General features: G+C 55.6%; 2 protein-coding genes across 4 annotated transcripts; one reads left to right on the top strand and one right to left on the bottom strand.

The window, feature by feature from the left end:
- Positions 1 to 1,401: 1,401 nt before the first annotated feature.
- Positions 1,402 to 4,844, bottom strand: ZNF524 (zinc finger protein 524). Its single transcript, XM_003916143.3, has 2 exons — positions 4,716 to 4,844; positions 1,402 to 3,052 (listed from the first exon to the last, which is right to left on the bottom strand). Exon 2 carries the CDS (start codon positions 3,012 to 3,014, stop codon positions 2,217 to 2,219), a length of 798 nt encoding a protein of 265 aa, XP_003916192.1. The 5' UTR covers positions 3,015 to 3,052; positions 4,716 to 4,844; the 3' UTR covers positions 1,402 to 2,216.
- A 459-nt stretch (positions 4,845 to 5,303) lies between these two features.
- FIZ1 (FLT3 interacting zinc finger 1) lies at positions 5,304 to 13,450 on the top strand. Of its 3 annotated transcripts, none has more exons than XM_017952704.3 (3): positions 5,304 to 5,656; positions 7,210 to 7,539; positions 11,178 to 13,450. In XM_017952704.3, the coding sequence occupies exons 2-3, from the start codon at positions 7,246 to 7,248 to the stop codon at positions 12,372 to 12,374; spliced, it is 1,491 nt and encodes a 496-aa protein (XP_017808193.2). In that variant the 5' UTR covers positions 5,304 to 5,656; positions 7,210 to 7,245; the 3' UTR covers positions 12,375 to 13,450. The 3 variants fall into 3 exon arrangements, with proteins under 3 accessions (XP_017808193.2, XP_017808192.2, XP_017808194.2); XM_017952703.3 differs by having other exon boundaries at positions 5,304 to 6,632; XM_017952705.3 differs by lacking the exon at positions 5,304 to 5,656 and adding an exon at positions 9,183 to 9,482 and having other exon boundaries at positions 7,429 to 7,539.
- Positions 13,451 to 16,058: the final 2,608 nt, after the last annotated feature.

Raw genomic sequence — 16,058 nt, 5'->3', positions numbered from 1 at the left:
CTCCCACCTCTAAAGCATTCGTTTAAATCAGTGGTTGTCAAGCATAGTTGGGAGGCCAGCAGCATCCGGCTGCCTGCTGAGACCATGCAGAATAGAAGCCCTGGGGTTGGGGGTCTAGGGATCCGTGTTTTGAAATATACTCTAGCTGATTCTGCTGCATGCTGGTCAAGAGCCATGGCTTTACCACACTTGACACTGCCCCGTTCATATAATCTCTGTAATTAATCCCCGCTCCCAACTCAGCCCCATCCCAAGCAGCCAAACCCCAGGCCCATTCAGCCCCTCCTGCTAAGCTTCCCCTCTCCCAGGAGCTTCCCTTGGTTACGCCTCTCTTAGGTACTTCCTTCTCTCCCCACCGTCTCTATAGCAGTCGTGCGCCCCCGTCAGCACCTTCTCCTAAGTCCCACCTCTAATACCCTGTTACCTCAAAGTTTCTGCTTTAAGCCCCGGCCCCGGGCCCTGAACCATGCCCACCTCAGAGCTGAATTATTATAAGCTCCGCCCCTCACCTTAAAATCCGTTCTCTTGGCCTGGCGTGGTGGCTCACGCCTGTAATCCCAGCACTTTGGGAGGCCAAGGCAGGCAGATTGCTTGAGCACAGGAGTTCAAGACCAGCCTGGGCAATATGGCAAAACCGCGTCTCTACAAAAAAAAAAATACAAAAATTAGGCCCGACGCGGTGGCTCACGCCTGTAGTCCCAGCACTTTGGGAGGCCGAGGCGGGTGGATCACGAGGTCAGGAGTTCAAGACCAGCCTGGCCAAGATGGTGAAACCCCGTCTCCACTAAAAGTACAAAAATTAGCCAGGCGTGATGGCGGGCGCCTGTAATTCCAGCTACTCGGGAGGCTGAGGGAGAGAATTGCTTGAACCCGGGAGGCAGAGGTTGCAGTGAGCCAGATCGCACCACTGCACTCCAGCCTGGATGACAGCAAGACTCCGTATCAAAAAAAAAAAAAAAAAAAAAAAAAAAAAAAGCTAAATATGCTGGCGCGCGCCTGTAGTCTCAGCTACTCCGTAGGCTGAAGTGGGAGGGTCGCTTGAGCCTGGCAGGTCGAGGCTGCAGTGAGCGGTGATCGGGCCACTGCACTCCAGCCTGGGTGACAGAGCGAGACCCTGTTTCAAAAAAAAAAACATAATCCGTCCTCTTCGCCCCACTCTCACGCAGTTCCTCTTGTTCTTCCCCAGCTCCAAGCCCCTACTCTCTAGAAGATCAACTCTATCCATTCTCTTTAAACCGCTCTCACTTTATGCGGACCAACCCCTAAACCTCTTTAAGCCCCACTCAACTCTAACCCTCTCCTAAGCTCCCCGCCAGTTCCCCGCCTAACTGCCCCACCCCTGGCTCCTTAGCCCCGCCTCAAGCCACACCCCTTATCTCTAACCCTTACCCAGACCGTCAGTCCTGTTCACACCTTTGTTTTAATTTTTCCTTCCAAACAGTAGTTCCTCAGGACAAGGAGGTGGGGCAAAATGGCTGCAGAATTTCTGGGACTTGCCTAGGATCGAGGCGGTCGGACCTAGGGTCAGTTTCCATGGAAGGTTCAATGTTTTAGTTAGATTGGATGTGTACTGGGAATACAGCTGACCCTTGAACAACACGGGTTTGAACTGCAGGTCCCTTGAGAAGCGGACTTTCTTTCACCCAAACACCGATGGAACACACAGTATACGGAGGGCGGATTTTCCTACATCCGCGGGTTCCGCAGGGCCCAGTGCTGGACTTGAGTATGCTCGGATCTTGGTATTTGCGGGGTTCCTGGAACCAAGTCTCCACGGACACCGAGGGACCACTGGACTTTGGGGTCTGATGGAGACGGGGAAGGAGCCAAGGTTTCCCCCAAAACCATTCTTTCGCGAGCACCACACTCATGAGGCACAGGAAGTGGGGTCCTCTCCAATTCCCCGCACTCCCGGCAGGTGTAGCCGAGGAAGAACATTTGAAGGCAGGAGAGGATGGCATCCCGGCACGGAACACACATAGGCAGCCAGCAGGCAGAGATTTATTTCCACAACCCCTGCCTCCAAGGATCTGTTAGTCTGGGGGAGGGGGGCTGAAGGCAGCTGGACCCAGAAGTTTAGGTCTCCACCCTCCACCTGCTCCCACAACGGGAAGACCACCAGAAACAAGGGTGTCCCGGCCCCCTGGCCCAGGCCCAGCACCAGCCAAACTCCCTGCTCTAAACCTGGCCCAGGGAGCGATGGCCAGGGATGTGGGTCAGGCCGGCTCCCCCTTCCCCTCTGTCTCCTCCTCCTCCTCGGCCCCTGCTGTGGCCGGGATGCCCTCCTCGTCCCACGGCGGTTCAGACCCTGGATCTGGTGCACACAGGGGTACCCCCATGGCCTCCGGGTGCTTGCGCTTGGCATGGCGCCGGAGCGTGTTGGCCTCTGTAAAGCGCAGCCGGCAGATGGGGCACTGGTACGGGCGCTCTCCCGAGTGCACGCGGTGGTGGTGCGCCAGCTCGCCCGCCTCGCGGAAGCGGCGGGGGCACAGCGGGCAGCGGAAGGGCCGCAGGCCGGCATGGATGTTGCAGTGCCGCCGCAGGTGGCTGGAGCGCTTGAAGGTCTTGCCGCAAACCTTGCACTGGTGTGGCTTCAGCTCTGAGTGCGAGATGCTGTGGCGCTCCAGGTCGGAGAGGTAAGGGAAGGCCCGCAGGCACACTGGGCAGAAGTGTGGGGCCTTCCTGGGGCCGGAGCCCTGAGGCCCAGCCGCTGACCCTTCAGAGACTGTATAGGGCACACCCTGATCATCGATCAGGAGGAGGTCGTTGCCGCCACTGCTGCCTACTGGGGCTGCCACGCCCTGCACCTGCACCAGTGGGGGCTCCTGCCCTGACTTGGGGGGGCGGCCCCGCTTGCGAGGGAGGGAGGAGGCCTTGAGTGTCCGATGTGAGGAGGTGGCTCCCCCAGGACGACGGCCTCGGCGGCCCCGGGGAACAGGAGGAGGTAAGGCCAGAGGTTTCGCTTCCTCCCCGGGCAAAGGCGAAGGCAACGGGTCTGGGCTGGGGGTGTCCATTGAGCAGTGGGGGGCTTGGGTCTGGGCACTGGAGCCAGCTAAGAGGAGAGAGGGGCAGAGTCAGTGCTCACAGGGTCTAGAGCACCCCTGTGTCCCCCAACACCTCGCCCATCCCTCTGTCCAAGTCTCTTGACAAGGGTGTGGTTGACATTCATCCAGATACACAATTTTAGCTATGCTGGTGGGTAAAACAGTGAGATGATCTTGTATCAGCTGAAAAACAGGCACTTCCCTGGGCTCCACCAGACATCCCTATGTCTCCCTAACTCTCCTCCTGGATCTAGAAGTTCAAGATCAACATAAGCTCCCCCCGCCAAAAAAGAAAAAAAAAACCTAAAACAAAAAACCTCCTAGAGAGAACAGAGTCCAACTGAGAGCGCAGACCAGTATTGTGATCCTTGCAACGGAGAGCCCATCAAACTCCAGAGCCACAGAGGCCTCACGAATGCTCTCATCCCTCCCTGCTGACTGGCAGAAGTGGGGAAGGGGTTCCGGAATGGAAAAAAGGGGCTGGTCCCAGGTGATATTTGACCCTGACTCCTGGATGAGGAAATATATCCGCGATGTTAAGAGCCTGGACCCTGGAGTCAGACATCATTCGTTCAAATCTTTACTCTCTGCGTGGCCTTGGGCAAGGTGTTCACTTCTCTAAGCCTTAATCGAGACTTTTGCAAAATGGGACACACAGTTCTATGCACTTGCCCAGACATGCCATGAGTATAATACCCACAAAGTGTTCATACAGAGAAGCTTTCAGGACACATTCGCCATTGTTATCAGGAGCAGCTAAGCCTCACATCAACCCTCTGAATAGGGCATATCTGTCCTATTTTGCAGATGGGGAAACCGAGGCACAGGAAAGCCAAGTCAGTTGCCTAAGTTCCTCTGCCAGTAAATGGCAGGGCCAAAACTGGAAACAGGTCTTGCTGACCCGAATGTCCCAGAGAATGGAGAACAAATAGACCCAAGGAGGAAAGGGGACATTATGAGGGCTCAGTCCTGGGTTTGAATTCAGTCTGCCTATACCTAACAAGTGACTTTGCCTCTCTGAGCCTCTTTCCTCCTCTGAAAAGTGGATATACCAGGGTTGTCAGAAGAATCAAATGAGATAGTGGGCTTTAAAATGCCCCTCGCACACTGCCTGGTGCATAGTAAGCACTCAATAAACTTCACCAGCGCCACCACCATCTTCCCAGCGCCCACTCAGATACTGGGAGCATGAGACTGGGGTGTAACGGAGGGGAAGGGGAGAGACAGGTGCAGTGGGAAGCCCCCTGCACCCCCCGCTTTAACAGCCACATAGACTGCGGTCCAGAGAGGAGCAACCACCTTTCCATATGGTTCGCTCCCACGGGGTAGCCTAGTCTAGAAGTCAGGTCTTTGGAACGGTGGAAAGGGGGAGACTGGTCCCCCGACCCTCCCCGTCACCTCGCCCCGGTGCTGGCGCGCTCATCGGTCCCCGAGCTGCGAAGCCCGAGCGCGGGGCGGGCCCTGCGGGGGCGGTGGCCAATGAGCGGCGCCGGGTAAGCGGGCGGCGGGGGCTGCCAGGAAGGGGGTCTGCGCGCGCGCGCCCGGACGGCTTCGCGGGGCGCGAGCGCGGGAGCAGGAACAGGTGTTGGAGGCGCGCTCCGGGAGCGCGCGGCCCGGCCTCCCCTACCCCCACAACCCCCATCCCGCCTGCGCCCCCCGCCTCTCGGGTACCTCATTTGCATGTCGCCGGGGCTCGCGAGTGTGCGCGCGCGCGCGCGCGGGGGCGACGGGACCGGCGCGTGGGAAGGGGAGGGGGTGAGGGGGCCCTGCCCCTCAGCGGCGGCGAGGCGGGGGCGGCGGCGCGCGGACCCCGCCCCTCAGAGAAGCGCCGGGCCCCTCCCTTCCTGCCCTTCCCTCCCGCCTGCGTGCCCGCGGGAAACAAAGGGGACTCGCTGGGTCCTAAGGACCGGTCACGGCCACGCCAGCAAGCCGCGCCTGCGCACCGGCGGCCCTGGTGTGTCCCCAGTGGGAAATAACCGAGCACCACATCCCCAACCACCTCGAAACGCCTTTCCTCTCACAAAGCACACATTCGGGTGACCCAGTCAAAGACAGATACCGAACGATGAGGAGCGGGAAAATGGCTGCCCAGTGCCCGTAATTAACATGGCACCGGACAGGCTTCGAAGCCCATGGAGGGCTAAGTGGATAAGATGGTGCCGGTTTTTTCCAGCTCTGTATTGCAGTTGGCGCACTTCACTTTCTTTTTTTCCCTAGTCCAACTGTACATCCTAATCAGGGGGAGTCCGAGCCTGTGAAAAAGAAATAGTATCTGCTCTCATTTACGTTAGCATCGCCTAGTGTCGCCACCAAGGAGAAGCACCCGTGCTCTCAGGTCCTTGCCCTTAGTCTGCATGGCGCCGTGCGTGTCCCTAAGCCCCGCCCCTTCCCGCTGCCCTCACCCAACATGGCGCTGGCCTGGCTTCTTCAACCTCCAGGGCTGGGAAAGGAAAGGGAAAGAGGTAGAAGGGCGGGGATGAGGAAGGGGAGCAAGAGGGCGGGAGAAAGGGGGAGTACGGCAGGGGAAGGGAGTTGAGGCGGAAGTCGAGGGGCCCCCCGGGTGGAAGTGACGCTACCCCCGCTGCCCAAAATGTCGGCGCCCAGAGGGAGGTGTAAGTAATTAAAGAGGAAAGCCGACGGACTTCCCCGGCCTCCTGGGGCCTTCCCGGGTCTCCAGGACCCAACGCTCCGTACGAGCGAGGTGGACTCGCCTGGCCCCGGGGCCTGCCCGACCTGCCCCCCTACCAGGCGCCCAGGGCTGCACCTTTTAGGGGCAGGGGGAGGGGCACAAAAGGCCGGCTCTCGGGGCCTGGGTCCTGGAGCGGACTGGGCATGGGGGGGGCCCCAGCTCCTCAGGCTGCGGGGTGGAGGAGGCGGGGCCTAGTGCCTGCTGGGGCGGAGCAAAGGTTGGGAGGAGCCTGAGTTGGGCGGAGCTTAGAGTGGAAGTGGGAGGGGCGTGGAGGAGGGAGAGTGGATAGAAAATGGGAGGGGCTTGGGCAAAGTGGTGGGGTTTGATAAAGGGGCGTGGCTCAGAAGGAATGGTGGGTAGGCCCTGGATTGAGGGGTGGAAGGAAACTCATTGAGGCTGGTTGGGGAAACGGAGCCCAGGAAGCAGGAGAGAGGAGTTTAGAGTAGAAGGGGTGGAGTTTGTCTGGGGTATGGCTTAGAGAAGTAGGTAGGCCTAGCGAGGGGGGCGGAGTTTAAGGGTGTAATTTGAAGGGGTTTAATGCAACTGTCAGGTCCTTATAATGAATGTGGAAAGGACTTGCAGGGGATGGGAAGAGACTTCGTAGAGAAGGCCTGAGAAGGTGACAGGAGTCCAGTGGATGGTCTTAGAAAGGATGTGGCTTCTTTAAAGGAAAAATTGGGTGGAGTTTTGGAAGTGGGTCTTAGTGGAGCCGAGAGGGGCTTAGTGAAGTCAAGTAACTTAGCAAGCATGGTAGGACTTAAGGAGGAAACCAGGAAGAACTTACGGGATAATAGTCATCCAAACAGCTTACTTGTTGCGTCTTTGCTGTGCACCAGCTTAAGTAGGCACGAAACATTTATTGCCACTGTTTTACTTAATTCTCGCCACCACTCTATGAGGTAGGTACTACTATTCCCATTTTGCAGATGAAGAGTTTTTGTTGTCTGATGTTACAGGACTAGTTCTGGTCTCCCTGCAAGGATGACTCCAGTGTGCTTAGTCCCAAATCTTTGCCCTCCCATTTGCTAAGTGATCATCCTGGAAGAGGAGTGGGAGGAGCTCAGAGGGGAGTGGAAGGGCCTTTTGGAGGGAAAAGGGCTTGGCAAAGAATACAAGATGCTTAGGGAACAGTGTAGGGGCTTTGAAGGGAGTAGGAAGAGTGGGAGAGGCTTAAATTACAGCGGGAGGGGCACTGAGAGGAGTGGCCGCGCATTGGCGAAGAAGGGGAGAGGCTTAAAAACGCTCCGTGGAGTGAGGAGACTGGGAAGTGATTAGGAAGATTGCCAGAGGAGTGGAGCAGAGGGAGAAGGGTTTCTAAGAGAGTAGGAGGATTTTAAAGAACAATGAGAGGGGCTTAGAGAGGTGGGCAGTGGGAGGCTTTCCCAGGGGACAGGTGGTGGGTCTGGGAGCCTGGGAGGAGAGGGCTGATGGGGACCCTACCCCCTCACCTGCTCCTCTGTCTCCTCCCTACTCCAGAGAGAGCCCCCACACACCACTGTATTCCCCGCCACCATGGATGACGTCCCGGCCCCAACCCCTGCACCAGCACCGCCCGCCGCTGCCGCCCCCCGGGTCCCATTTCACTGCAGTGAATGTGGCAAGAGCTTCCGCTACCGCTCAGACCTGCGGCGCCACTTTGCCCGACACACAGCGCTCAAGCCCCACGCGTGTCCGCGCTGCGGCAAGGGCTTCAAGCACAGCTTCAACCTAGCCAACCACCTGCGCTCGCATACCGGGGAGCGGCCCTACCGCTGCTCCGCCTGCCCCAAGGGGTTCCGCGACTCCACCGGCCTGCTGCACCACCAGGTGAGTCCCACAGGCTGGCCCCAGGCTGGCCTCCCTGGTCTGGACTGCGCTGGGATCCCGCGCCCCACTGTGCTCTGGGCAAAAGGAAGCTGGCCCAAGGCCTAGGCAGCCGCCTCCTCCCATTAGAAAATGTCCGTCGCTCCCCACCAAAGCACCCTGACCCTTGAAAGCATGCGATGTTTCTCATTCAGTCCCCACCAAGCCACCAACTAGAACATTCATAGTAAATTTCCCCATCTGTGGGCTCCTCCCCTCCCCCTTCTCCCTGCCAGTATCCCACCTGCATCTGCAATCTAGTGTTTATCCTTTCCTTCCTTACCATTTTAAGAAATAGGTTCATCAGGTATATATTTAATTCCTTTATTCAGTGGTTATCAGGTATATACTTAATTCCTTTATTCAGTGACTATCAACTTTCCCTGCACCAAACGGCTGTGTTGCCAAGGCAAGAGCAAATTCCATGCCTTCAGAGTACTTACTTTCCTTTGGAGGTGGTCAGTAGCCAAGTAGACAAGAAGCAAGAAAGCAAGTATGCAGGCAAGAATGTCCTGGAAAAAGATAAGTGTTAGGAAGGACATTTTAAGAAACAAAAAAATACTGGCCGGACACAGTGGCTCACGCCTGTAATCCCAGCACTTTGAGAGGCCAAGGTGGGCAGATCTTGAGGTCAAGAGATCGAGACCATCCTGGCCAACATGGTGAAACCCCATCACTACTAAAAATACAAAAATTAGCCAGGCGTGGTGGCGTGCACCTGTAATCCCAGCTACTTGGGAGGCTGAGGCAGGAGACTCCCCTGAACCTGGGAGGTAGAGGTTGCAGTAAGGCGAGATTGTACCACTGCACTCCAACCTGGGTGATAGAACGAGACTCAGTCTTCAAACAGACAGACAGACAAACAATACAAATCAATGTGTGAGAGTAAAGAGAGGAGAGCTATGGACTACTTCAGACAGGGTGGGGAAGGTTAGGGCAGGTGATACTTGAGCCGACCTGTAGTAAGCCTCCCTGCGAAGAGCATTCCAGGCAGCAGGAACAGCAAGTACAAAGGCCCTGAGGAAGGAAGGAGTGTGCTGTGTTCTAAGAAGCGATGGAAGACTGTGGGGTTGGGGTGGAAGGAGGTGAGGTGGAAGATGGGATGGGCTGGGTCACACTCTTATCTATGTGCCAGACACTTGCACAACCAGGGTGAAGAAAACCAGACATCTACCAATGGTCTTTCACACTTGGCTGTCCTCTCTGTCCCCATGCCTCTGCCTTGGTCAGGACTTCACATCCTGAATGTTGGCCCCAGCTTTCTCAGTGGTCTTCCTCCCTCCTGTCTCTCTCCCTCACATCCAGCCTTTGCATCTGTCGCAGAGTGACCAGGTGACTCCTGCTTAAATCCCTTGATCCTTAGGGTGAAAGGGGAGCTCCTTAGTTGATGCAACTATTCACAGCCCCCGAGGCCTCATCCCTGCCCACCAGTAGGTTGTGATTCAACTGAACCATTTCATGAGTACCTACTGTATTTAGGTACAGTGCTAGGCTCTCTGGGGAAAAAAAATTAGCTAAAGGAACAAAACAGATACAGTCCACCCCTTGTATGTCCTCGAGTCAAATGTGGGAGATATGAACTGAACAACCAGGTTAATCAACGTTAGGTTGCAGCTGAGACATCTGAGGATGGAGGATAACCATATTCTGAGACTCATGCAAGAGAGATCTGAAGCAGTCTGGATCGGGGATGGGGTCAGGGATGGTTTTCCAGAGAAAAAGGTGAGGAATCATCTGCCTCTGGGGTCTGAGGCTTTCTGGATCCAGGGAACAAGATGTGTACTTTCAAGGAAGCAAAGCAGGCTTTGGAGGAACTGGAGGAAGGCCAATGTGACTGGAGCACGGAGAAGCAGAAAGAGTGTGGCTCAGGAGAAGTCTGGAGAATGCTGGACCCTGGAAATACAGCTGTGAGCAAAACCAATGTGGTCGCTATTTTCATCGTCCTTAGCTGGTGGGGAGACAGACAACACTCAAGTTATATGTAGACACTAAGTGTGCTATGAGCCATAGGCTTTAAAGGAGGAGGGTGGAAGAGGATCACTGATGAGCCAGGGGGCCAGATTCGGGGAAGGGTTTCCAAGGAGCGACAGATAAATAGACCTACAAGCATTCCAGGCAGTGAGAACAGCATGTACAAGGGCCCTGGGACCAGCATAACCTTGTTGTGTTAGAAAGAGTAGAGAGAGAATGAATTTAGCGACAAAGAGGATAGAGATCTCCACACCCACACTGTACAGCAGGGACATCCTGTCTGGAGCCAGAAAGGCAAATGAACATCACTCCCTGTTCCTTCTTCAGGTCTGTGCCCCTGGCAGACATTACTAATCAAGCACTGCACTCTTTCTCATCCAGCCTCACCCTTCTCCTCACAGGTCTCAGGAAGACATTACCACACTCACAAATCTCTCTCTGCTATTCCAAAATCTTAAATCAACAAGCACAAATATCAGTACAAAAAACCTCTCTAAGGCACAGTTTTACGCAGTCTACAAGCCTGGCAATGCTTCAGAAAAAAAGTACAGGCTCCTGGACTCCCTCCTGGGAGATTCGATTCCCTAGATTTGGAAGTGATTCCCTGGATCTGTATGTGTGAAAAGCATTCAGTGGGAGAGACTCTGAGCAGTAGCCAGATTTGGTTCGAAATCACTTCTCTGCCCTAATACACCTAAGGGCTGTATTCAGCTCATGATAACTGGCTCAGGGTAGCGGGGCTTGACAAGGGAAAAGACCACACTACCAGGGCTGGCTGCGCTGTCACTTTAGAGCTGCACTGTCCAGTATAGCCATTAGCCACAGATAGTGATTTCTTTACTTTTTTTTTTTTTTTTTTTTTTTTTGAGACTGAGTCTCGCTCTGTCGCCCAGGCTAGAGTGCAGTGGTGTGATCTCGGCTCAGTGCATCCTCCACCTCCCGGGTTCAAGTGATTCTTCTACCTCAGCCTCCTGAGTGGCTGGAACTACAGGTGCCCACCACCAGACCCGGGTGATTTTTGTATATTTAGTAAAGGCAGGGTTTCACCATGTTGATCAGGTTGGTCTCGAACTCCTGACCTCAAATGATCCACCCACTTTGGCCTCCCAAAGTGCTGGGATTACAGATGTGAGCCACCGCGCCCGGCCGTGGTTTGTTTTTTTTGTTTGTTTTTTGTTTTTTTTTTTTTTGAGACACAGTCTCACCCTGTCATGCAGGCTGTAGTGTGGTGGCATGATCACGGCTTACTGCAGCCTCAAACTGCTTGGCTCAGCCTCCCGAGTAGCTGGACCACAGAAGCATGCCGTGTCCAGCTAGCTTTTAAAATTATTTGTAGAGACAAGGTTTCCTTGCGTTGCCTGGGCTGGTCTCGGACACCTAGGTTTATGCAATCCCAGAGTGCTGGGATTACAGGCGTGAGCCACCATGCCCAGCCAGGACATGGCGTTTTTAAGGACTGAAAGAATTCTACCGTGACCCCAAGCGGAGAGTGATACGACGAGCATTTCCCTAGATCATGACCTTGTAGATGTGACAGAGGACTTGTGCCACGTCCCCCTGGGAGTCCAGGAATCCGCTGTCCGGGCTAGGTTCTCGGCCCTGACGTTGTGCCCTTCTTCCCGCACTCCCAGGTCGTCCACACTGGTGAGAAACCCTACTGCTGCCTGGTCTGCGAACTCCGCTTCTCCTCACGCTCCAGCCTGGGCCGCCACCTCAAGCGCCAGCACCGCGGGGTTCTCCCCTCTCCCCTGCAGCCCGGCCCTGGCCTGCCCGCCTTGAGTGCGCCCTGCTCCGTCTGCTGCAATGTGGGGCCCTGCTCGGTGTGCGGGGGCGCGGGGACCGGCGGTGGAGAGGGCCCCGAGGGGGCAGGCGCGGGTCTGGGCAGCTGGGGGCTGGCAGAAGCGGCAGCTGCAGCCGCGGCCTCCTTGCCCCCATTTGCGTGCGGCGCCTGCGCGCGGCGCTTCGACCACGGCCGGGAGCTGGCGGCCCACTGGGCGGCGCACACCGACGTGAAGCCCTTCAAGTGCCCGCGCTGCGAGCGCGACTTCAACGCACCCGCGCTGCTGGAGCGGCACAAGCTGACGCACGACTTGCAGGGCCCGGGTGCGCCCCCAGCGCAGGGCTGGGCCGCAGGGGCAGGTGCAGGGCCCGAGACGGCGAGCAAAAGCGCTGCTGCGGAGGCGGGCGACTCTCCTCCGACCTCGGACGGCAGGCTGCTCCTGGGCCCCGCGGGGGGCGGCGTGCCCAAGCTCGGGGGGCTGCTCCCTGAGGGCGGTGGGGAGGCGCCTGCACCTGCAGCGGCCGCCGAGCCCTCGGAAGACACCCTGTACCAGTGCGACTGCGGGACCTTCTTCGCGTCGGCCGCGGCCCTGGCCAGCCACCTGGAGGCCCATTCGGGCCCGGCCACCTACGGCTGCGGCCACTGCGGGGCTCTGTACGCGGCGCTGGCCGCCTTGGAGGAGCACCGGCGAGTCAGCCACGGCGAGGGTGGCGCGGAGGAGGCCGCGGCCGCGGCCCGGGAAGGGGAGCCGGCGTCCGGGGAGCCCCCGTCTGGCTCTGGCCGCGGCAAGAAGATCTTCGGCTGCTCCGAGTGCGAGAAGCTGTTCCGCTCCCCGCGAGACCTGGAGCGGCACGTGCTGGTGCACACTGGCGAGAAGCCGTTCCCGTGCCTGGAGTGCGGCAAGTTCTTCCGCCACGAGTGCTACCTCAAGCGCCACCGGCTGCTGCATGGCACCGAGCGGCCCTTCCCCTGCCACATCTGCGGCAAGGGCTTCATCACGCTCAGCAACCTCTCCAGGCACCTGAAGCTGCACCGGGGCATGGACTGACTGCCAGGCCGTGCCCTGCCCTCCACCCAGCCACCTGGACTCGGCCTGGACCAGGGGACCTCAGTACTGCGAGTGAGGCCCCGGCCCTCCAAATCCAAATCCAGACACAGGCCCTGAAATGAGGGGACCCTGACTGGAGAAGTCGAGGCCACCAAAAACCCACACAGGCCCCAGAGCTGGGGGACCACAAACAAACAGGGTCCTTAGCTGGGGCAGGGGAGCCCAAATCTATGGAGAGACTCCTGAGCCTGAGGTCCCTGAAATGAGTGTGGGTAGCCCTAAGTCCCCAAGACATGGGAACTTTGCAGTGAGCAATGGGTCTCCACAAGTACCTCTCATCTTGAGGGCCCTAATAATGAAAGATGGGCACCTGCCCCACCAAGGGAAGACTGCCCCATTCCCTGAGAGCCATCATTCCCAACGACCTTGATCTGGAGAATGTGGAGGGAACATGTCCCTGAATTTTCCTAGATCTCCTCCAAATGCTACCCACCAGAGTCACTGATGACCCCAGAAAATGGATATAGCCGAAATCTGCCTTTCCCCGTTTTCATTCCCTGTACTGAAAGAGGGACCAGGGTAGATGCCCCCTGCCCTCTAATCCCCCCTCCCTGACTGTGGAATGGATCGACCTTAATGATCTTCCCCACCCCCAAACACTAGAATAGACTGGCCTGAAATACCCTTGTCCAGTAGGATGGACTGATCTGTATGCACACACCCCCATCACATGGGATGGGCTGGTCTAGGCTGTGGCCTGCACCCCACCTTCCTTAGAGTGAATAGGGCAGATACTCCTCCCTTTTCCTGTAGCGTGTGGACCGGTCCACGCCATTCTTTGTCCTGTGAACTCATCTGAGTGGGAAGTGGCGGACACTGGGGTTTCCCTCCCTCTCTCCGTGGCACCCATTGGTCTTTCCATCTCTGTTGGTTTGTCTGTCTCTGTCTTCCTCCCGACCCCAAGGGGAAGGGGGCACTTGGCTAGGGGGTGCCCCTGTGAGCCTAGACCTCGTCCCCTCGTCCCTCTCCCCAATGTTTCCAGGACCCCCAATAAACCTTGTCCTGTCAGTCGCTGACGCCTCATTTTCTGATCCTTGGCTCCGGGGGGATGGGGAATGTCTTAGGAAAGACCACCTAAATACAGACAGGTCCTCGTTTTCTCCTGAGAAGTTTCAAAGCTTTGAATAGTACATGACCTTTAAAATTAGAGTCGGTTTAGACCAGGCTCCGTGGCTCCCGCTTATAATCCCAGCACTTGGGGAGGCCAAGGCGGGCAGATAACCTGAGGTCAGGAGTTCAAGACCGTGCCTGGCCAACATGGCGAAACCCCATTTCTACTAAAAATACAAAAATTAGCCGGGTGTGATGGCACATTCCTGTAATCCCAGCTACTCGGGCGGCTGAGGCAGGAGGATCTCTTGAACCTGGGAGGCAGAGGTTGCAGTGAGCCAAGATCACACCACTGCACTCCAGCCTGAGGGACAGAGCGAGACTCCATTTCAAAACTAGATAAATAAATAAATAAATAAATAAATAAATAAATAAACAAATAAATAAATAAAATTAGAGTTGGTTTCAATCAAAATGAGCCCCTCCCTTAAATACATGATCCACCTCCAACAGATAGACACGCCCCCTAGAAACTAGACACGCCCTTTAGAAGCCACCAGCCTTATAGGACACACCCCTTGGAAACCAAACTGCCTCATTACAGGCATGTCCGAGAAGAGGCCCCGCCCCTTAGATGCTGCCTTAGACCCTACACCAAACCCCAATAATAGGACCTGTTTATCAGAGAATTGGGGGTGGAGGTGCCTTCAGACTGTCTCTTGCACACTGCATTGCGTTCCTGTACTGAGGGCTTATTCTGAGTCAGGCACTGAAACTCCCTGTGGGGATCATCCTGGCCCTCCTGGGGTTTACGTTCTGTCGTGTGGGCAACGGGCATGGAGAAAAGAGGAATCAAATAAATGCAGACAATAATTTCAGATCATCATGAGCATTCTGAAGGCAATAGGGAAGGGTGGTAAGGAAGTGAATGGCCACCTTACTTTCTATGCCACCTTAGATGGGGTGGTCCACGTGGGCTTCTCGGCGGAGGTGGCATTTGATCTGAGCCCTGAAGGGTAAGGGTGAGCAAGGACCGGCCAGGAGAATGCCTAAATGGACACAGGAGGAAAGTGAGCTCAGGGAGGGAAGGATGAGATGAGGTTAACAGGTAGGTAGAGGTCACATCACAGCGAGCCAGGCAAGCCAAAATAGGTGTCTGACTGTGTTCTCTGGGCGATGGGAAGCAAAGTGTTCATCGAGGAGGGAAGGGACCACCCCTGCACCTTATCGAAATCCCTGTGTCTGATGAGTGGAAACGAAGCTGCAGGACGCAGAGTCAGGAGACTGTAGCGCTCCTGCAGTCCGGGAGAAACTTGTGGGATCCTAAACCAGAGTGACGAACAGAAATCATGCCTGTAACCCCAGCACTTTAGGAGGCCGACGTGGGAGAATCGCTTGAGCCCAGGAGTTTGAGACCAGCCTAGGCAACATAGTGAGACCCTGTCTCTACTAAACATAACAAAATAAAACAAAAGAAAGAAATGGGTGGATGTCAGATGAACTCTGGAGTATGAATGCAGAGGACTGGTTGTGTGCATGTGTGTATTGGTTGGGGGTGAGTGTAATGGGAAGGGAGAAATCAGGAGTAAATGGTTGAGTGGTGGCATTTTTCATTAAGACCAGAAAACTGGGGGAGGACACGTTTAAGTAGGGGTTTAGGAGAATCAAAGCCTTCTCCCCTGGAGTTCCTTAAGATTTTTTTGTTTGTTTTTGAGACAGGGGCTCGCTCTGTTGCCCAGACTGGAGTGCAGTGGTGTGATCTCGGCTCCCAGCAACCTCCACCTCCTGTGTTCAAGAGATTCTCTTGCCTCAGCCTCCCAAGTAGCTGGGATTACAGATGTGCACCACTACACCCAGCTAATTTTTGTATTTTTAGTAGAGATGGGGTTTCAACTTGTTGGTCAGGTTGGTCTCGAACTCCTGACCTCAGGTGATTGATCTGCCCACCTCGGTCTCCCAAAGTGCTGGATTACAGGTGTGAGCCACTGCACCCAGCTGGTTTCTTAAATTAAATTCCCTATAGGTTGCCATTCTCAAATACTGAACATACTTATATCCTGTGATGCAGTAATTCTACTGCTACACATAAACGCTAACTCAAGTCCCCCTGTACCCAGAGACATACAAAAACATTCATAGCAGCAATATCAACCCCAAACTCATGACAACCAAAACGTCCATCAGCAATACAGTAAATAACGATGTTATATTATGCAATAGAATACTATACAGTAACCAGAATGAATGAGCTGTGGATAAACACAATATCATGAATGAAAGTTACAAAGACATAGGACCCGAAAAGCCAGAAACAGAGCATGATTTCATTTACATAACATTCAGGTCAGGTGCAGTGGCTCACACCTATAATCCCAGCACTTTGGAAGGCCAAGGCAGGAGGATTGCTTGAGTCCAGGAGTTCAAGACCAGCCTGGGCAACATGGCAAGACCCCATCTCTAGTGAAAATACAAAAAATAGACAGGTGTGGTGGCGTGTGCCTGTAGGCCCAGCTACTCGATGGGCTGAGACGGAAGGATCGCTGGAGCCTGGGGTGGGGGGACGGAGATTGCAGT

The sequence above is a fragment of the Papio anubis genome, chromosome 20 (assembly GCF_008728515.1).
Source record: "Papio anubis isolate 15944 chromosome 20, Panubis1.0, whole genome shotgun sequence".
In the NCBI taxonomy this organism is placed as follows: Eukaryota; Metazoa; Chordata; class Mammalia; order Primates; family Cercopithecidae; genus Papio; species Papio anubis.
This window is presented reverse-complemented; position numbering and strand designations above follow the sequence as displayed.

Excerpts from the sequence above, each read along its gene's own strand:
- ZNF524 (XM_003916143.3), bottom strand. The coding sequence starts at position 3,014 with ATGGACACCCCCAGCCCAGACCCGTTGCCTTCGCCTTTGCCCGGGGAG.
- FIZ1 (XM_017952704.3), top strand. The coding sequence starts at position 7,246 with ATGGATGACGTCCCGGCCCCAACCCCTGCACCAGCACCGCCCGCCGCT. Across the intron at positions 7,540-11,177 it reads CCGGCCTGCTGCACCACCAG|GTCGTCCACACTGGTGAGAA; the intron begins GTGAGTCCCACA and ends CCGCACTCCCAG.